At 36.8% G+C, this 22,703-nt stretch overlaps 1 protein-coding gene across 3 annotated transcripts; it reads right to left on the reverse strand.

Annotated features, from left to right (window-relative positions):
- Positions 1–407: 407 nt before the first annotated feature.
- mier2 (mesoderm induction early response 1, family member 2) lies at positions 408–19,868 on the reverse strand. Of its 3 annotated transcripts, none has more exons than XM_055217847.2 (13): positions 19,702–19,866; positions 15,679–15,851; positions 15,084–15,209; positions 13,006–13,129; positions 8,820–8,896; positions 6,760–6,829; positions 6,292–6,443; positions 5,589–5,670; positions 3,632–3,726; positions 3,379–3,509; positions 2,348–2,457; positions 2,008–2,128; positions 408–1,918 (listed from the first exon to the last, which is right to left on the reverse strand). In XM_055217847.2, the coding sequence occupies exons 2-12, from the start codon at positions 15,841–15,843 to the stop codon at positions 2,049–2,051; spliced, it is 1,212 nt and encodes a 403-aa protein (XP_055073822.2). In that variant the 5' UTR covers positions 15,844–15,851; positions 19,702–19,866; the 3' UTR covers positions 408–1,918; positions 2,008–2,048. The 3 variants fall into 3 exon arrangements, with proteins under 3 accessions (XP_055073822.2, XP_055073823.2, XP_055073824.2); XM_055217848.2 differs by lacking the exon at positions 19,702–19,866 and adding an exon at positions 19,372–19,662; XM_055217849.2 differs by lacking the exon at positions 408–1,918 and having other exon boundaries at positions 2,101–2,192; positions 19,702–19,868.
- Positions 19,869–22,703: the final 2,835 nt, after the last annotated feature.

Genomic DNA, 22,703 nt, shown 5'->3' on the forward strand with positions numbered 1-22,703 from the left:
TATTAATACGCTCTCTTGTAAAGTTTATTCATAGCCGCTGTATGTTGCTACTTATGTTGTCTGTCGATTTTTCTGTGTTTTTCCCTGCTTCTATTAATGTAAAACTGCTTTGAAACAATTACCATATAAATAAACTTGAATTGAAAAAATTTAAATATGATTTCTCATGTCAAAATGTTATGAAGCAAGATGATGTGTAATCCAAATTTATAAACCACATTTATTCTGATGCCACTTACCATAGTGAAGCTGCTTATGCAGGAAAAGCTTGTTTAGGCACTTAACTTTTAAACACAGCATAATAATAACATTTTATCAGCGTTAACAGCATTTTTATGTTTTACGTGTAGTATCATTTCAGAAAAACACTACAAATGCTAAAGTAGTAATGCATAAACCAAAAATAATATTGCTGAGATCTTTTTATTTACAAAATATAATAAGGACAATAAATCAACATGAGCAGTAATATATAAATTGCTAAAAAACATAATACAAGTCATGTAAGCAAAGGCAGTGTGTGTGTGTTCCTTTTGTATCTTCTGAGCCTCGTGTAAACTAAAAACAAAACTTAAAGCCGATTAAAAGCAACACACATGAATCTGAGCATATTCAAACCGATAGAGAGGATGACACGTGAAGCCCTCATTCCTGAATAACAGTCCTGTTGGTGACAGTAAATGAGGCACTACACTGGATTTGATGGTGCCAGTTTCTCTGGGTGGTGAAGGATTTTGGACCCTTTACAAAGGGAGAGGTTTCCAAACTGTCCGCAAAACCTGAGAAACTTCATGGAGTTGTTTAAAAGTGTCGCAACACTGACAAATCAGGATTGTTGGCAGGGCATGTAATGATAAACCATTCATAAACCCTCTTCAACACTTAGTACTGAAGTACTGACGGACCAGACCGAGAGGGAAACGATCGGAGTCCCTGAGGAACTTGAGTTCTTTATTGCACAAAGAGGAGCTACATTGGGAAAGCTAACGTCCCATGGAGGGTATTACGAAAATGATCGAATTTGTTAGTAGTTCATTTGTTGATTGATAATATCTTCTTAAGTTGTTTTTTGCTTAAAAAAGAAAAAAAGAACAGGTTTTAGCTGTAAGAACTACATGCAATGAAAAGAAAAATGTATAACAGTTCTTGGATTGGTATGAAGGCTGCCATCTTTACAAGGTAGATTAAATGAAAAAAAAAAAACATTTTCATAGCATGTAGTAGTCAGACAATGACCAATTTCCTTATAACACGCTACTAAGGTTTAGACGGTGATCTAAATGCAGACCACCATTACGCCCACATTGAAAAATATTTAGGCATTGATCTTAGTTGACCTTTTCTGGCACCTTACCATTCCATAAAATACATTAATAAAGTGTGCTGCAGTCTTGTAGGTTGTGGTAGACCCATTTCAAACAAAAACCTCTTGAACATTTGCTTCGTCTTCAGGGCGCTACTTCCAGAAAAGGACAGCAAAGTAACGTGTCAGTACATAACACTTGTCGTTATCATTGATTGCAATAAAGTTATTTGCTCATAACTGGAATGTTTGGTGAACAGATGAGTCACTGTGTGGAGGAGCGATGGTGTTGGATAGGATGAGACGGGTAAGGAAAAGTCAATTTGAGGTCTTTTGGAAGCAACATACTCCATTCAAGCAGGTACGGCATCTTCAGAAAAAGACCCTAGCTGTAGCTGGTAAACACCTGCTTTGAGGAGCCCTGAGTTTGGCTGGGAAGAAGGGACGACGGTGTGGCTACTAGGGAGTAGGGGGAGGTCAAGCTGGGTGGACAGAGAGGCCATGCCTAGACAATCTTTGCCTGATGTCTGAAGAACCTACATGGGAGGCATAAAATGGCCGAACAGCAGACAGAATCTGCACGTAGTCCCGTCTCCCAAGCGTTCTGCTCAGAACCTGCAAATAAAAACAAGATGTGGTTAAGCAATTGAAATGCTTTGTTTATTATATTAGCATTTCCTTGGATGTCTATCTATAGGTTTTACCTGCGTATCTGTCAGTTTTAGGCTGTCAGTGATCAGGAAGCTCAGGGCTTTAAGAGGAAGCGCGGTGTGCGTTTCCGTCGAGGCCGACCCTGAACCTGAGCCGTGCAATTGAGGCTCGCTTCTGGATCAAGCAACCAAATGAAAGAAGACGGAACATAAAAGAACACAAATACAATGGGCAATAGCTGGCAGATGGAGGAAAACAACAGTGAAACAAACCATAACAGCTCAGTTATCATCCAGAAAAAGGCATTTTATGTAAAACATGTACAAATAAAACAGAAATGAAGAATCTGGTGTCAGATGAACAAGTAAAGGTGATTAGAACCCAGTAAAGTACCTTGTTTATCCAGATTCATGACTGCAGGTTGGAGCTGAATGGATCTACTTGGCAAACCTTGCTTGGCACCTTCCACCTCACCAACATCTCCATCGGGTTCAGCATCCTCTCTAAGACGCACATATCAAACATCAAAGTGAACCCCAGAACTGCAGTATTAGTATAGTGTAATAGTGCAGAAGCCAGCCAATCATACTGAAGCATGCAATTTAAGAACTGGCTCTGTGTAGTTTTATAAACCATACATGTAGTAAATAAACACTGAGCTAGTCTGTAAAGTCTTGGCTTGACGGTGTACAGTTCTGAAAACACACTGTGGTTGAAGAGAATGAAAATACTCTCTTTTCCACTTCCTCAATGTACATTTACATGTCGCTTACATGCACAGATTGATGACATGGTATAATCAGTGTTTTGTTTACAGAAACCGCTCGTGCCCTCGTAGGCGGTGTTAAAACACAGAGCTGGTTTCACATTATGCACACTTTGAATGTCGTCTTGTTCTCATAATGTGTATGAACAGAGATGTACCGTCATAAACTAGCTCATCTGTTCATCTATTTCCTCTATAAGGTCTCTTGGAGGCCTAATGTCAATATAAACTGTTGGATTTATTTAGCACGGAATGGCCTTCTGATACTGTAATCTATGGAGTCCCACAAGGCTCTATTCTCGGATCATTATAATTGCAGTAGTTTAATGAATTTTAAAACTGAGGACTGAATATATCAGATCAAACCCTTGGACCCAAATTCACTTCAATTTTTATTTTTAAATTTGAATTAAAATGAATCTAAAAATGCATTTCCTGACTTTGGTGAGCTTGGTCTTCTTTTCCATTGAAAATATTTCTGAATTTTTGATGCCACCATCTCTGAAAATACAATCTTCAACAAGTTCAAATGTACCCTGAATCTTTTTAATAAGGGCAACAAAGGTATTAAAACCTCTTTGTTTACCATCTGCATTGTTTTATAACCACTTTTTCAATCTTTGTTAAGTCCACAGTGAGGAAAAAGTAGTTTACTCACATGTTCCCAGATGGCATATTGCACTTTCTCCGACCCAGCTTGGTGGCCTGCTGTGTAAAATACTCATGCCGTTCTGATTTCTTCCACATGTAGTAGTACTCTACACACTCACCTACCGAGCGCGTGCGGACCTTAGACAGGGCAAATAAGAGAGATGTCACATGTTCAAGCCAAAAGTATCAGAATTACACCCAATTCAAAATTGCTGTACGCTATGAGAAAACCTGTTCCTGATTTAAAATCAAAAGGTCACCTTGTTGGCTTGTATGAGGTGAAAGTTTTTCCCATGGACACGGTAGCCAAGTTCGAAGTTACGACACTCATCCTCACTCCAGCCACAGAGTTCCTCTAGAAAATTTTTGGAAAATGAATCACTGTACATACCTTGCAGTAGTCACAATTTTTTTTTTTTGACTACTGGGGGCCTTTACAAGACAACATTTTCAGCCGTAAACAGAAAAGTTTTATGTGGTTTAGCTGTTTGTTTACACATCAAAAACAAAAACTTTGAAGACATGTTTCAACGTTCAAGTTTTTGAAAATGACGCCTTGCCATCCCCACGTATACTATGCAAACATGAATCTGTGATAATGGTGATGTCATCCGCATTTGTTAATTTGGTCATGCGCGAGTATAACCAAAATAACAATGCCGGCCTACAGGACTGCTGTTTAACAAAGTTTTGGCACTCTATAATCCAGGGTCACTTAAACCTACTTCAGCATCTTTCTTAACAAAACTGCTAAATGCTTGTGCAGTCTTGTAAAATGTATTGTTGCTATTTATCACTCTGTAGAAGAAAGTGTATGTGCACAGGAGTGTTTGTTTACAAAGTAACATTGGGGCAATGTAGTTTTATAGCATTTATTTATTTTTATTAATTGTCAACTTAATTGTTAACTCTTTCACTGTCATTGACGAATTCACTCGTAAATTAAGCAAAAACGCGTCCCTGCCGATGACGAGTATTTCCGGCAATCCGTATTATCCACCAGGTGGCGCTCTTCCGCAACTTATAAACCCGGAAGTATCACCCTAGGGCAAACAGTTGTATGTCCGTGTATGTTTTGAGGATCACTCTGAATCTGATCTCTATCAAAAACTATCTCATCTTTTTGCTCAAAATTTTATGTTTTTGAAGAAACCTACCCATATTTGAGAGGTAATAAAAGAGAACTTATGAAGGTAGGATGTAACTTATGGGGCCCTATTTGAACAATCTAAGTGCGTTGTCTAAAGCGCACAGCGCAACGTCTAAATGGGCGTGTCCGAATCCACTAATTTAACGACGGAAAAAATGGTTTGTGCGCCGAGCGCACGGTTGAAAAGGGTTGGTCCTATTTTAATGAGTAATGGGAGTATTTTGGGCGTAACGTGCAATAAACCAATGAGAGTCTCAGCTCTCATCCCCTTTAAAAGCCTGTTGCCCTGGTGCTATGTCTAATCCCTATTTAGATGACGGACTTTGTAAAGTAAAAAACTAAGCCGAGGAAGAAGATCCCCAGTTTAAATTGTTTTTCACTTGTATTGAAATTGTTATTTTTTTATTAAAACCTTTAAAACCCGTTTTCTTTTAGTCACGGAAGTAAAAAAGCAGGCTTTTAAATGTTTTAAATGTATGGCTATCCAATATCATAAAAAAAAATTTACAAGTATGTAAGAAAAGGTTTGCATCGCGCAACGCATTCCTGCCAATGACGAGTTTTTACGGCAATCCATATTTCCACTATTATTCACAAGATTATAAAACACTAAAGCATCAATGGTTTTAAAAACAGTAAAAACTGTGTATGTTTGTGTATGTTTGGTGTTTTTGAAGAAACCTACCCATATTTGAGAGGTGATAAAAACAAATGAAAATAGGATGAAACTTTTTTAGTTTGACATATTGTATGTTATATATTTAAAGAAGAACATTTTCTGGAAGGCATTAAACTTATGAATATAAAAAAAATGCTTCATCTTACTGGCAATTTAAAAAAAAAATGCTGGCGGGGAAAGAGTTAAAGTCAACAAAATTGTTCATATTCAGTTGCAGCTTTTGATTTTAAAAATGTATAAATGCTGAAATTCACATGAACTAAGATGAATAAATGCTGTATAAGTATTGTTCATTGTTAGTTCATGTTAGCTAATGCATTAACTAAAGTGTTACCAATGTTTCAAGATAGAAAAGTAAAGAGAGAAAGGGATTATCAAAATGACTTACCACTGAAAACCTTGACATTAAAACGAAATCTTCTAAGTGCCTCTTCTGCATTGAAGTTGCATTTCACTAGTTCATACAGAGCCTTCAAAAGGACAACAAATTAAATATATTTTAACTGAATAACAGCAATGCAATTAAATTTAAAGGGTACATTTCACAAGACTTTTTTAAGATGACAAATAAGTCTTTGGTGTCCCCAGAGTGCGTATGTGAAGTTCTAGCTCAAAATACCATCTAGATAATTTATTATATCATGTAAAAACTGCCACATTGTAGGTGTGTGCAAAAATGTGCCATTTTGGGTGTGTCCTTTAACATGCAAATGAGCTGATCTCTGTACTAAATGGCAGCGTCGTGGTTGTATAGTGCAGATTAAGGGACAGTTTTATACCCTTCTGACATCTTTTTTATTCATTTAATCTCAAAACAATTTGTACTCCTTTACATACATATTGACAGGAACTTCTAAGTTAAGAAAAAGTCTGGTTTATGAACGCCATGACATGCTTGGTTCTAATACTATAACCTAATGCTGTAATCTACTGAGTACACTGGGTTTATCTTTTGACCAGTACATTTTCAATAGTCACAAACCAATCCTACGCAATGAATTGTCACAAATTGGACAATTTGAAATATTCAGTCATGAACAGTCAAGTGTATATAATAATACAGCCCTGAAATGTGTGCGGTTGAACCTAACCTGTTCATTATCTTTAACTGTGTCCCCTGTGATCGAAGTGTTTGTAGCTCCATTGTCACTCCCTCTTCCCTGGACTTCAACCAGGAACTTCTCTACAGCTGGACTGGACAACACATCGGGGGTCCACAACAACTGGTCCTCGTACCCATAAGCTGGTGATAACAGTAACAGAACAGGTGTAAGTCCCAAGTGGATGCACAACATGCCATCCATAGTAAAGTAAACCAGACATAAGACCAATGTATATTTTGTGTTGCGTTTTTATATCACAGCAAAACTCACATTTATATGCTTTATCATATGTGCCATCAGTTATAAACTTGACTGTAAAGGTACTGTAAGTTGTGCATTTACTGACCAAATATCATTTTCCAGTTTTTATAATATAATCATAAGCCCACATCTTAATGAAAATGTTGTGTTTTGGGGCTATGTATTCAAATATTGATGCAGGAAACATTAACACACCTCTTTCATTACATGTGTTTGAATTAAGAGAAGGAATTACAGCCTGATACTGGGAGCCCACCATGATGGCCTAATAACCAAAACATAGAAAAGCATTATAATTACAAGCAATTAATCACACTGTCATTTACAAATCGCACTACATTTTATACACGTAACCCTGTCTATATGAGATAAGTTATTAAACATATCAAGGTTATATTTTCACAGAAGTTCTTTACAATGTGTAGGATGATTTTATGTAGAAAACAATAACCTTAATTTGGCTTGGTTAGCTTTTTGAGTTTAGGATCACTTCAGAGTGAGAGGGATTATAGGATTATTTGCGCTGCCTACTGCTGTGACATCATACAAAAAGTGGGAGCGAGCATCGTTGGAGTGCAGTGTTTCCCATACATTTATTATTTGTCAGTCCACCACAATATCAAAATTGACCACCACAAATAGATGTTTGCACATCGCATTTATTACTACTTTGGTCTTACATGACAGTTTCTGTACAAACACCCGTGTCGTCAGTCGATGCGCTACGCTAAATGTTGCAAAACTCTTGTGTTTAGCCTGATGCTGATAGTGACGATTCTCTCAGTGTTTTCACGTCACATTTTTGTATCAGCTCAGTAGTATTGGGTACTACGTACTGTACCCAGTGGAAAAGCCCCCAGAAGTAAAGCCCGATTTATAGTCGTGCGTAAGCTCTACGCTGTAGCTACGTCGTAGGTTATCCGTAGCTCTGCGTAGCCAGATCTACGCGGACTGCAAGCGCTGTGATTGGTCCACCAGAACCCCTCCCATCAGGTAAAAAAAACTGTGTCATAGGTATTTCCGTTTGCGATGGTGAAAACAAAGATGAGCCACGTTGAGGAGTGATTTAAAGGCGCAAAAGAGGATGTTTCCGACGACTGAGAATCCAAAGACCGTTACTGATTTTTTTTATATAAGCGCATGCGTAAGAAGCTTCACAGCTCATTTCTTGGGAATGCCATCCAAAACTCGTGCACGAGTATTTGAACACGAGTGTTTGTTTACCACTGGCATATGCTGTGTCGCGGATTCATTATGTGAAATGATATGATAATAAACACATAAGAGGTAAAGTTAGATCAGTCGACGCTACTCCCATTTCAACTAGCATGTAGCAGACTGGTCACTGCCTTACAACTACAGTACAAGAACAACGTCGATATACCTGAATAAAAGTACAACAATACTTATTATATATTATTTCTCCAATAACGACTCTGGTTAGAATATGTTATTCTGACAATTTTCTACTCTTCTCAGCGACTTAAAAAAAGTATTTCTTTTGCATCCTCCTTCGGATTTCTTCTCTTCCATGGTGCAAATTCGAGGAGGAAAGCAGGAGCGACAATGCAAACAAACCGAAACTAAAGACGGAGTTTCATGCGCTATGCACATGCGTTACTCGTGTAAAGTTACTGGAGCGTGCACGTCTCTCACAAGGAACATAATGGCAGTGATTGACAAGCCAGAGCGCCAAACGTTGACGTGATGATTGCGTCAACGATTGGCTGATGTTTTTAAGGCCCTACCTTATGCACAGATGACATATATTAATTTTATTACTTTCAGTGCACCTCTTTTATCATTTAGTAAAGACAATTTCAAGTTATATTGCAAAAATGTATTAAACACACATTCTCTTTTCCACCTTTAACTCAAACTGCAACAAAAGTTGCTGTTTATTTACTTCCATCATTGCTGGTCTTCTCAAATCATTCACAACAAGTAGCTGTTTCTTCTTCGTTTGTGGGTTAACTTGCAAAGCTTCTTCTTCTTTGACGTTTGCACTGCTACTGTGGTTAAACGCGTAGATACTGCCTACCAGCGGTCTGTGTGTGTGTTTGCACGTTTACGCGGACGACGACGCAAAAGTATAAATGAAAACCGACGCGGAACCTACGCCGTCGCGGCTACGCCGCAGGACCTACGCACAACTATAATGAGCCCTTAAGCTGAACCAACCAGTGGGGTACTAAGCAATAGAAAAGCCATAAGTGTTTGGTTTTATCGCACCCCAGCAATAAACATATTTTTACCTTGCGGCCATCACTGGAGTGGATAGAATTTTCTGAGTCATCTTCTGAGGAGCTGACTGAAGTGTCTTTGTCATCACCTCGTAAAGAATGAACAGAGTTAACCCATGCAGACTGGACAAGAAAATATAAGAAATATCTGAATATATAAGTGATTCTTCAAACAGATAGATACAGTCGAATTTAAATCCTTCTGAAATTTAAAACAAAAATGAAGACCAAGTAAGATTTTGAATATCTGAAAACATCAAATAACAAGAACATCCACTTCTGAGCTGAGAAGTGGCGGCTGGTGACTTCTTTTTTGAGGATGCATGATGCAAAGCTTGTGAAAACATGTATTTAGCCCGTCATGTGTTTGGCGCATCATGTGAACTTATGTGCATCAGCATCATTTCAAAATATGTAACTGATGCAAATGTTTCGAAGGGTTTATAATAAAAGAGAAGATGCTCGCGTTTGCAGATACTTGCGTAATATCATGTGTAATCAGAGTTAAAGGAACAGTATGTAGGATTGTGGCCAAAACTGGTACTGCAATCACAAAACTTGTGGCTAAAACTGGTACTGCAATCACATAACTGGTGGCCAATACACGAAATGACAACATAAACATCAGTTGAGGGCTGCAACTCCACTTTTGAAATGACAATATCCTGGCCAGACCACTGTTGTGAGTGATATAAGTATTTGAAATGAAAATGATTTCTTAATGTCTAGTGATATATCAGGGCCATTTTATGATTAATTGATATAAATTTCTTACATACTGGGGCCCGTTTCAGAAAGGTGGTTAAGTGAAAACTCTGAGTTTGTTAACCCTGAAATAAGGGAAACTCGGAGTTTTCCGTTTCAAAAAGGGAGGTAGGTTAAACCTGAGACAGTGGGGTAAGTCAAGCCTGTTTCAGAAGGAGAGGTAACTTATACTCAGAGTCTGTTTCCGGAGTAACATACTCTCTGAACCTAACCTGGTCGGGAGCAGGTTTTATCCTGTAAACTCTGAGTTTCTCCTCTCCATTTTTAAAGGAGTAGCGGTGTTTAATCTTGTTAGTTGCTTTAGTACATTCATCCATTGTGCACATTTTTATCATGTACACTGTAAAAAAAAAATTAGCTGTCTTTAAGTTATAATTAAATTGCCAGTGCAAACCATTTTAACTTACTAGTTTATTTTTTTTATATATTACACTAAACTTTCAACTAAAAAATTAAAACAGTAAATTGAAATGACTTGTAAAGCTAATATGATATACTTAGGTGCATAGATGGTCTTAGTGACTAAAATGTCATGTACTTTTATAGAGAATCCTGTAGATGATGATGTTGCATTCATTTGTAGAAAGTTAACGTAGATTTATGTTGCGAGTGGATTTTGAGACCCCGAGTGTTTTTTTGTCATATCCACTTACATTTATGTGAGCAAAGTTTTTTATTTTATTTTTTTTTAATTAATTTTTGCAGTCATTTTAGATATATAAATATCCTTATATGACTAATATCACTCTTTGTGGTGCTCTTACATCTATACAGTTGTCTTGACATTTCTTACGCATCTACTCGTCATTATCGCTGGTCTAGTGGGTAGTGCTATGTACAGTAGTAAGGGTAGACGTACTGTCGGCGATCGGAGTTCGAACTTTTGTTTTATTCATGACAAACATTTGTAAAGTTCGTAGCCTTATATGACAAAGTATTATGCTTAATTTCATTTTTAGCTGAGCTGCTGTCATCTTTTTGTCCATGGGATTGCATCTGCATGTAAATTAATATAATAACGTACAGTCCTCAGTTTATTTACTTCGGATTTTTTAACTGTGATGAAAAATTTAATGTACGCATTTACTAGAGTAGCAATTTACAAAAACAACTCTTTTCTTTAAAATATATTCTCGTAGTTGCATTACACTTGCAGTAACACCTTCAATTTTAGTAGTAAAAATGATTAAGACCTCTTTGTCACGTGCTGTTGCCATGGTAAATCCTAATATCTGAGCTCCATTGATGATGGCTTTTCATTGTGGCTGTGCACGCGCTTAACTCAGAGTCAACCTACTCAGAGTCGATTGAACTAACTCAGATCAGCTTTTCTGTAACCAAAAACTCAGAGTTTACTATCTCAGAGTAAATCAACTCAGAGTTCAAGTTTAAACTCAGAGTTGGTTGAACCTCCTTATTGAAACGGGCCCCTGTTCCTTTAAGTTAGCGTCTTGCGACTAGGGGAGAGCAGAGGCGAAAGTACCATTATCAAAAAAAAAAATAATAATTATAATTGTGATTTAGATGCATACGGATGTTTTAACGAACAAATCGTGATTCAACAAAAGTCCAAACGTCAATCTCTAGATCTCCTCATATTAATTAAGGCCGGTTTCACATTTGGTGCGATTGCCTGGTCCGAACCTGAGTTCGATTGCTCCCCCCTCCCCATGCCCCCCATGGACTGTGTTCACATATTATTTTTGCATCCGAACCGCGGTATGCTTGCATCATCAAGCTGCAGCCGGCGCGTACTCATGTTGCTTGGCAACCGCTGTAATGGAGAAGACGACAAGCGTGATTGACGAACTGCCAGCAGAGAGATGATTGACGTCGGCGGACAGCTCGTTGTCGTCGAAACGACTTTAGTATATTTGGGGCAGACAGACGCAAGTGTGTTTCTGTATTATTTCTTTGAAAACAAAACCAAAGGTTAAAAAAAATAAGAACAGAGGTCAAGCAAAGCATTCTATGCATTTTGTTGTCAAGGTAAGTGCATGCACACGTCTGTTTTGGTGGGACATTCCACATAATACGTAACTAACAGCGGTTCACTTCCGCGATTTGGTATGTTTGCGCTCACATCAGCAGCGAACCGTTCTGAAGTTCACATGAATCGGACCCCAGACCACCCTTTTTAAGCGGACTCGAGTATGTTTCGCGGGTGCACACCCGAGTTTGGAAGACAGCGTTCACATCATCCAAATGTACCAAACTCTGACGTCAATCGAACCGGGGTGCGCACCAAAAGTGATAATGTGAAAACGCCCTAAATATCATATTTGTTAATGCATCCAATACTTCTTTAATGTTACTCCGGTGGACACACAGCAGCTGGCTTTCCCAGCGACAGCAAATCCTCCGAAATAAAAAATGCAAAGCAAAACTGAACTTTACCGATAATAAATATGATCATAGATTTCTTTTCAAGCTCTTTTGATGTGGTGACAAACTGCTCTAAAATTTTCTGTGGACCTGCGCTGCGGAAAGCCCTTATATGGAGCTGGTTTGGGCGTGTTTTATGCAAATTACCAACATTGTGCACGCGGCCGCTCATGTAGAACACTCCAAATTCAGTAACGTAAGAACAAGTATAAGAACAAATTCATGTGAGTGCATGTGTTTTGACTTAGGGGGAAAGATTCCGTGAGAAAAATATGCAATTATTAGTGAATGAGACCCAATGTTTTAGACAGAGATATTTATTTTTGCTGTGGTCAATAACTTACAAGTGTGGTCTATCAATACCAGGTGGAATTTTCAACAAATGTAAAATGACTTCAATATAATTTCACTTTGAACATAAGTAGCGCATTGTTACTTTTGACCCTGTGAGCAGGAAAAAAGTAGCACACAGGTGAGTCAAAAGTAACACAACAAGATAGATTTTTGTGTAACACTTGTTTTTAGTAAATATACATGTCTATGAACTTGTTAATATGTAACTGCAAACATATTTTGTCATTTGTCTTTGCAAGAAATAATGAAAATACCGCCCACTGGTATAGGACAATATTTGGCCGAGATACAACTATTTGAAAATTCGGAATCTGAGGGTGCGACAAACATCAAAATATTAAGAAAATCGCTTTTAAAGTTGTCCAAATGAAGTCCTTAGCACTTGCATCACCTCACAAAAATAAAGTTTTTAGATATTTGCGGTAGGAAATGTACAAAATATCTTAATGGAACATAATTTTCACATAATATTCTAATGATTTTTGGCATAAAAAAACTTTTTTTTGGGGGGGGATTTTGTGGTCCAGGTAACATATCATTCATTTAAGTGGAAGCTTGGCAACGTCCAGCAACATAACCATTTCTAGGACAACCAGAATTAGGAATGCATGCTAACAAACTCATAAAAAGAGACCAGTTGCTTGCAGTATAAATGCAGCTTAAGAGGTATTGTAACAGTATGTGATGTCATCACCTCGTAGGTGACATTGTAAGAGGTCAGATTCATGGGATGTGTCAGAGGGTGTGAGGTCATCAGCAGAGGGACGTTTTTTATCCCCGTCCTTCTCTCTTGAAAACAGATCTTTACCTATCTGAACCTAAAAGAAGTTAATAGTCAAAATGAATCAATCTTTTTATTCCAAAATCTAAAAAAATCTGTAATTTTATATATAATTAACTTTTTTCATAATTTGTAATGTTTATATTTATATGTGTAACTTTTTAAATACACTACTGTTTATAAGTTTAGAGTCACTTACTCATTTGTTATTAATATTTTTCCACATTTTTTAATAATATTAAACTTATCAAAATTATGACATTTTAATTCTGTCAACAAATTATACATATTTGGCATACTATTTAGCATATTCATATTTAGCAAGTAGCCACCCTTGCAGAATTATATTCTTGTCATTTTATCAAGCAGCTTCTTGAGGTTTCACCCTGTGCTTTTCAAACACTAGCCTACTGAAAGATTTCACATCTACACTCACCTAAAAGATTATTAGGAACACCATACTAATACTGTGTTTGACCCCATTTTGCCTTCAGAACTGCCTTAATTCTACGTGGCATTGATTCAACAAGGTGCTGAAAGCATTCTTTAGAAAGGTTGGCCCATATTGATAGGATGGCATCTTGCAGTTGATGGAGATTAGTGGGATGCACTTCCAGGGCACGAAGCCCCCGTTTCACCACATCTCAAAGATGCTCTATTGGGTTGAGATCTGGTGACTCTGGGGGCCATTTTAGTACAGTGAACTCATTGTCATGTTCAAGAAACCAATTTGAAATGATTCGAGCTTTGTGACATGGTGCATTATCCTGCTGGAAGAAGCCATCAGAGGATGGGTACATGGTGGTCATAAAGGGATGGACATGGTCAGAAAGAATCCTCAGGTAGGCCGTGGCATTTAAACAATGCCCAATTGGCACTAAGGGGCCTAAAGTGTGCCAAGAAAACATCCCCCACACCATCACACCACCAGCCTGCACAGTGGTAACAAGGCATGATGGATCCATGTTCTCATTCTGTTTTCACCAAATTCTGATTCTACCATCTGAATGTCTCAACAGAAACCGAGACTCATAGACCAGGCAACATTTTTCCAGTCTTCAACTGTCCAATTTTGGTGAGCTCGTGCAAATTGTGGCCTCTTTTTCCTATTTGTAGTGGAGATGAGTGGTACCCGGTGGGGTCTTCTGCTGTTGTAGCCCATCCGCCTCAAGGTTGTGCGTGTTGTGGCTTCACAAATGCTTTGCTGCATACCTCGGTTGTAACGAGTGGTTATTTCAGTCAAATTTGCTCTTCTATCAGCTTGAATCAGTCGGCCTATTCCCCTCTGACCTCTAGCATCAACAAGGCATTTTCACACACAGGACTGCCGCATACTGGATGTTTTTCCCTTTTCACACCATTCTTTGTAAACCCTAGAAATGGTTGTGCGTGAAAATCCCAGTAACTGAGCAGATTGTGAAATACTCAGACCGGCCCGTCTGGCACCAACAACCATGCCACGCTCAAAATTGCTTAAATCATCTTTCTTTCCCATTCTGGCATTCAGTTTGGAGTTCAGGAGATTGTCTTGAGCAAGACCACACCCCAAAAATGCATTGAAGCAATTGCCATGCGATTGGTTGATTAGATGATTGCATTAATGAGAAATTTAACAGCTGGTCCTAATAATCCTTTAGGTGAGTGTATTTTGGGTTCTTTTTGGCTGCTTTTTCAATCAAACGTTTTTTAAAAAAAGTTAGTTTTGCAATGGAAGAAATAACACAATGGCAAATTTACATTTTTGACTGCAAAACTAAATGTAAAATATTTTAGTATATTTCTATAGATCAAAAGATTTTAAGATCACGTAAAACATTTCAGTCATAAACATATTCAATCATAAACTTTTGAATAGTACTGTATATACAGTACACAGTACTACATATATTAGTTTATTGTTTAACTGTATGTCATGACTAACAGGTCACAGTATAAATTATTAAATACTACTGTCTTCTTAGCAGGGATTTTATAAATAAGATGACAGTCACCTTGTCCAGTGTCATTTCAGGCAGACTGGCTGCCAGCTCATTGGGTTCCTGTTGTTGCTTCAGGACAGGACCAGACAGGTTGTACCCATAAAGTGCCAGCAATTGTTCAAGGGGCATCTCACCACCCTGTGAACAGGTCATTAATACATTTCAACCCACACACATTTTGATGGTGAACTTTTCATCATTATTTACACACCCTTAACATTTTTGATTTTAAGAACACAATGGGATGTGTTTTAACTTGTGAAATCCAGGCTTAAGTCATATAATATAATTATGATATGAATAGAATCAAAGTTTGATTTCTCTCATTGACTCATTGAATCAATCTTTGACATGACCTTAATCATTCAATATTAAAGATATCAAGGTTATATTTTCACAGAACGTTCTTTACATTTTCTATAAACAAAAAATTGACTTGGGATTTCACAGACCCACTGGGCCATATTTAGTGTAGATTTGAATCATGAGTGTGAATAAATAAATCACAGAAATTATATTTTTTAAACTTGATCTATTAATTAAAGTGACACTTCACTATGAATACACTTAACAAATCAACAGATCAGAGTGGAGGGTCTGCACTCACTGTATGAGACTGGGTTGCCATCTTTGCCGGCTGCCTCCAAAGGGACCCCAGTCTCCTGTCCTGTCCCTCTAGGAATGTGGATGCCCGGGGAACACCCTCCAGTGGCCCCACATAGCCCTGGTGGAAAATGTCTACACGACTGTGGCGCTGTTCTTTGGAGCCCATTCGCACAGCTGCGGTACAATAAAAAAAGCCATTCTTTAAAAGACTGTAATATATTAGATGATATTTTGAATGAAATCAAGCATTGACAATCACATAACTTTTTAAATAATTAACTGATTAAATTAAGCATTTATAATAAAGTTAATGCCTATATCTAATGCATTGGCAATCATACCATATTTTCCAGACTATAAGTCACACTTTTTATAGTTTGGGCGGGTCCTGGAACTTATAGTCAGGTGCGACTTAGACGTCAAAATTATTTCATATGGACCAAGAGAAACCATTACCGTCTACAGCCGCGAGAGTCCACTCTATGCTGCTCCTGTATTTATGTAATTCAATGGATTCCGTGATGTGGAATGACTTCGGGACCTTTTTGAACTTAATTTAGCCTATTCAGCCTCCCAGGTATGTTTTGTTTGCTATTGTGTTAGCTGAATTAATGGTAATGTTACGTTAACATGTACGAAGACCTATTCAGCCTGCTGTTCCGTGTGCCATTGTTTTGTTAAATAACTTGCCTTTCAAGATTAAACGTCTGTTCCTCGGCTTGGATTTTGTGAAATAATTTTCTAAATAAACGTGACGTATAGTCCAGTGTGACTTATATGTTTTTTCCTCTTCAAAATGCATTTTTGACTGATGCGACTTAAAATCTGGAGCAACTTATCGTCTCGTAAAATACGGTATATGAATTACAGTACCATAGTTACAACAGTTAAACTGTAAGGTAAAATCTGAGTAAACTACTAGAAATAACTACAAATAACTATACTACTGTGATTACTAGATTACTACCTTTTTCCACACTATCATAACAAAACATGATCTATTCATTCTACCTGACTTTTACGACAAGACTCTTTTAGACACAACTTTTTGACTATTTAAATATGATTTGCCTTGTTTGTCGTTTAAAAACATACCCTCAAATGTTATTTTGTTCAATGTTTTGGATGATAGTAGTAGCTAATAGCAAGTTATCTTAACTTAATAGTAAAAACAACTCTTGTAACTAGAATTTAGGTGGAAAATATGGTAACTGTAAATGATTAAAGGACACAATTAAAATTACTAGACCTACTATTATTATAAATTTGGATCCATTTACACCCATATACAGTCTAATTCACTTATATAACCACCCCCTTTTTAAAAAAAGATTTTATGTCAATAAATATAATTTACTTTGTTCACCAAATAAAAACTTAAAAATCGAAATACTGTACGCTATCTGTCATCTTGTTTCAAATATATTTTTAATGACAGTGTTGGTACTATTTTATTGCATAAACCACACTAGTAACTAGTATTTAGGTGGAAACTATGGCTACAATAGTTCGTATTTATAAGGGATAGAGTAAAAATTACTACATCTATACTATACAATGTGATCTAGCAGGGCTCAACACAAATAACTTTTTATAAAAAATTATTTTGGTTCAGTTTTTCACTTGCCCTGCCAAAATTTTTACTGGCCCAACCAAAAATTATTTCAGTGTCACATATTAAAAAAAAAAAGTTTACATATACAACAGATATGTTCCAACAATAAAGGCTCCTGTCTTGTCTGCTTTACCTGTAAACTGACGGCAAACTGTGCAAAACATTGCATTATTTCTTCCGTCATGTTTTACCCAAGTAAATGTCTGCTTCCAAGATGTTAAGTAATTACGTTTTGGTTTGGCCTCATAATTAAAGGGCGCAGCCGCCATCTTAACATCTCTTTGCTCTACCAGCTGACGTAACAAGCAACACACGCAAAAGTGTCCATAACAACCAATAAATAGGTACAGTAGGAGAAACCTTTTCTACTTATTCTACTTCACTTATACAACAAACCTCATACAAAAAATTGCTATATGACACATCATTTCAACAATTATTCACTACATTAAGGGGTGGTTTCCCGTACATGGTTTAGATTAATCCAGGACTAGGCCTTATTTATATTAGGTCATTTAAGAAGTTTTTACCAACAAACTTTACAAAAAACACTACAGGTGTGCATCTTAAGACAAACAATTTAAATTAAAGCAGCCGAAACATGCATTTTAGTCTGGGACTAGGATATGCCCTGTCCGGGAAACCACCCCAACAACATTTCTGGACCTGACCTAAAAGCCAACGGTATTTAAAGGTGAACGTGATTTCACGACCAAGGATGTGATCCTGGATCAACACCATTGTTGGTCCTGGATCAACATTTTCATTAACCAATTAGATTGAAGGATTAGGATTAGGGTGTATGTTATATTTAGGTTTAGTATTGGGTTAGGGACTTTTAAAAATTCTTCTCAAACTATTATTTCACACTAATTTGAAGTGTAAAAAATGGTTAGGGTTTGAGTTAAGGGTAAGATTGTGTTTCATTGATTAAAATGTTGATCCAGGACTAGCAAAAATTTTTGATCAGGACACACACACAAAAAAGACTATTTGTAACTTCTTCTCAACTACTAAAACACTAAACACTAAAAACTAACACACTAAAACACAGGACTACAGAGCTTTACAGAAGTTTGTAACTTTACAAAGAAGCTTTACACAAGTTTGTAACTTTACTGAAAAGCTTTCTTGAACTTTGCAACATTACTGAATTTTGAGAATTTACTGAAGAGCTTTATTGAAGTTTGCGAGTTTACTAAGGAGCTTTTGTGAAGTTTGGAGCTTTACTGAAGAGCTTTACTGAAGTTTGCAGCTTTATTGAATCACTTTACTAAAGTATGATGCTTTATTAAACCCCTTTAATAAAGTTTTAAGCTTTACTGAAGCACTTTACTAAAGTTTGAGGCTTCATTGAAGCACTTTACTAAAGTTTAAAGCTTTACTGAAGCACTATACTAAAGTTTGAGGCTTTACTGAAGCACTTTACTAAAGTTTGAGCCTTCATTGAACATTTTACAAAAGTTTAAAGCTTTACGGAAGCACTTTACTAAAGTTTGAGGCTTCATTGAAGCACTAAAGTTTAAGGCTTTACTGAAGCACTTTACTAAAGCTTGAGCCTTCATTGAAGCATTTTACAAAAGTTTAAAGCTTTACTAAAAAAGCAATTTACTAACGTTTAAAGCCTTACTGAAGCACTTTACTAAAGTTTGAGGCTTCATTGAAGCATTTTACAAAAGTTTAAAGCTTTACTAAAGCAATTTACTAACGTTTAAAGCCTTACTGAAGCACTTTACTAAAGTTTGAGGCTTCATTGAAGCACATGACTAAAGTTTAAGGCTTCACTAAAGCACTTTACTAAAGTTTGAGACTTTACTGATGAAGTTTAGCATTGTAGACTGTGCTTACTGTTGTCTCCTTAGACAAAATGGTTAATAGCTCTCATATTTTTAAGTAGCTTTGGACGAAAGCGTCAGCTAAATGTAAATGAATAAAGCGGCATCAATTGTGCACGGGGCGCTTTCCTGTGAGTCGGTGCTGAACATTTGCATCGTCAGCCTGAACCGGCGCGAGAAGGAAACAGTTTTTGGGGAAGTCCAATAGCCCTTGACAGTATCTGTGACATCTATTCCAACTCACTTGTGAAACTTCAGAACTGACACCCGCCCGGCGCGCACCTGGGACGCGGATCAGCACCACGGTGCACGCTATTGTTTCGCGTGGCGCACGATCGGGCGAATGAAACGCTCGAGACCGAGAGAGACAGGCGAAACACTGAGGAGTGGACCACACTTTAACTTCCTATTTAATGTTGAACGCGTTTGTCTGACACCGTCGGGCTCGGTCGATCAGACGGCCGGGGTCCTAACGTGTCCGTTCGCACGCGACGCGCGGTTTAATCGCACACCGGAGCGCGTGGATCTTATAATCGTTATATTCTTGTGCCCGCGAGACCCGAAGCTTACTTACCTCCGCCATTCCGATTCTGCGCAAGCGGCGCAATGCCCGGATGTTGTGTAGGACGAACTCCTATTGAACCTACATTCTTTAACTAACTAAGTAGCTAACTTATGATAGTTACCTTTTATATATTCTAGTTAGTGCTTGATACTCTAGCAAGTTTAATGTGAGGGGTTAATGTAATGTTTACTTTTACTGGAGTTGATGTTTACGTATAAACTTTGTTTTTGTATAAAATCTACATTAAAAATGTTTCAAATGATCAAAACTAAGATGTGTAGAATAGTTTTGTTACTTAAATTTGTTTCTAATAAGTTCAATATATGCATTTAGCCCTTTTCAGTACACTTTAATGTAGATGGTAAAGAATATGAGTCACACATATAATAATGCTTATTTGGGTTTTAAACCTCTTTATTTTCATTAAAATAAATAAAATAACAACACGAGGAAGATGAAAATAACATGCAGAAAGTGGTTTTAAAGATCACATCCATCAACATGTTAAGCTTAATACAATTCAACAGTAGCAGATTTTATGTCCAAAGCAATTGTGATCAATAAATCATGCCAAAATAAAATGTAACATTACTCGCACATTTTTCTACAGTAAGATATAGCAACGCATCACTAGTCAAGATTTAAAATAATACGTCAAAGACTTTTTGCCCTGTACAATACAATCAGATACATAAAAATTTAAGGCAACAACACATTGTATGTTATCCGAAGACCTGGCAACCAAAATCAAAGCCCACTTGGTAACACACAAAGAAACTAACCTAATATTTTATCCTGTTTTTTTTTTACAAATGTAACATCAGAAAAAGACAAAAGATATCTATAAAAGGCATAAATTCCTGCATGACTCACGAATGCTCACAGACGAAGTGTTGTTTCGACATTAGATGGCATTTAGACTCCATGTGATCCGCTAATCTGATATAGAGATTGATTGGAGGGAGTGGTGAGCGTGTTGCTCACAGATAAACTCATCATGTGTATCAGTACATGTGTGTGATCTTTTTGCCCTGAGGTTTCCCTGCACTAAGTCCAATCCTATACAGTGAGTAACAGAAAGAAGATAACAGTTTCAGATCAGTCTGCAAGCACCTGTGTATCAGTTTGTCAGAGGATGTGGTCTAAGTGAGAAGTGCTGACTATGACAGCCACAGAGGTCTTCCATGAAGGTGAAAGAAACTGTTAAAAATAGTAATCTTTGCCTAGATTCAATGCAAAATATAGGTGGTGCGGTGGTGATATGTAGCAGATCTAAAGATCTTTTATGTCACTGCCTTTATTTTGACTTGACTTATGGAAAATATTAAGGTCATGGAGAGAGATTTTAATAGTTTTAATCTCCTTAGTCTTATTTTAGACGAGACACAACCAAACCTAAATGTCTATATGCTTCAACAGCTTAAACCATGTCTATGTTTATTGTAAAATTGACAAAATTGTCATTTTTTTGTCAATTGTCATGTGCAATGTATATGTGGAATATAGCAAAATATAGTTTATTCGTGTTCTGTGTATGAAATTGACCCACATTACATCAAATTATACATACAAGTTAATGGGATTTCACAGTCACACATAATAAATGAGACTTCAGTAAGTGTATGGGTGAAGGATTCATACGTTTTCTTTTACATATGTGTTTCAAGACATGGTGCTTTCATTCTTAAATATTCATCTCTGAAAAAAATATTTGGACCACAGTTTCTGTGCATCTCTATGCTTTTAAATGATATATAAGCTATAGAGCAATTTTATTTTATTTCCCCAATTATTAAATATGTTAAACCATGTTTATGACACTCTTTCTAAAGCAACTTAAAATTAAAAAAAACATTATGACTTTTTAGACTGTATGGCTTTTATCTATGCACCTTGTGCAGACAATTTAGCATGTAACGTCTGTTAACACACATGAAAGGGTTGTTATTTCAGGCTAGACTAAAGGATCTGGACATATAAAAAACAAAGCCACAAAACCACATGCAAGAGATAACTGAGAACTTACAGTATAATGATTGCTGTATATTTGCAATTGCTGTTGATTCATGCACAGAAGAGAATAAACACATCGATTGCAGACGTATATGAAATTAGATATGTGGACCCAATGACCCATGCACTGCAAAAACTCAGTTACAGACCTTCTTTAGGTGGACATTAAGACAGTGAGAAATAAAATAAATTAAAATGAATTAACTTAAAACATAGAGGAGAACAGTTATAGCCACCTATAGTGAAAATACAAATGAAGTTTCGAATGAAGTTACAAATAGAGTTTCGTTGCAAAATGAGATAACTCTGCTTTTAACATTTTTATCGAAACATGTTAATTATTATGTTATCATGTTATTATTTTGTTTTATGGTGCTACTTAGCTGAAGGTTTAAATCAAAACAAACCAACTGCAGTTGAATTGATATTAATTGGAATGCACAACCAAAAAACGAGATTTCTGAAAAAAAACGGAGTTATCTGGTTTTGCCACGAAACTCTTTAAATGTATATTTTAAACAAAAAAAATAAGTTTTTACATGAATGTTAATTATAATACATTTAAAGGGCACCTATTTCATTGCTAAAAAACAATGTTATTTTGTGTATTTGGTGTAATACAATGTGGTTTATGGTTAAAAAACACATTATTTTCCACATACCGTACATTTTTGTAGCTCCAAATTTCACTCTCTTCCTGAGACGCATTGATTTTGTACAAAACTCATTGATTTGAAAAGCTCTGTGTCCCTGATTGGCCAGCTAATCTGTACGTTGAAATTGGCCTGAATACCTCCGACGTCAGCCGGAAATGTGAAGCTCCTTACCATGTTTGAAAGATTTGCGCACAATGCAATTCTGACAGAAATTAACTTACAGGCTGTGAGTCCGAAGCGGGAGGAATTATGATAATGTCGGTCTTGTCTACATCACCAATCCCAGGAAGTAAACTGTTGCCTACAATCCGTGTGTTTGTTGTATTCCAAGAAAAGAGATTT

This window comes from Misgurnus anguillicaudatus, chromosome 23 (assembly GCF_027580225.2).
Source record: "Misgurnus anguillicaudatus chromosome 23, ASM2758022v2, whole genome shotgun sequence".
NCBI lineage: Eukaryota > Metazoa > Chordata > Actinopteri > Cypriniformes > Cobitidae > Misgurnus > Misgurnus anguillicaudatus.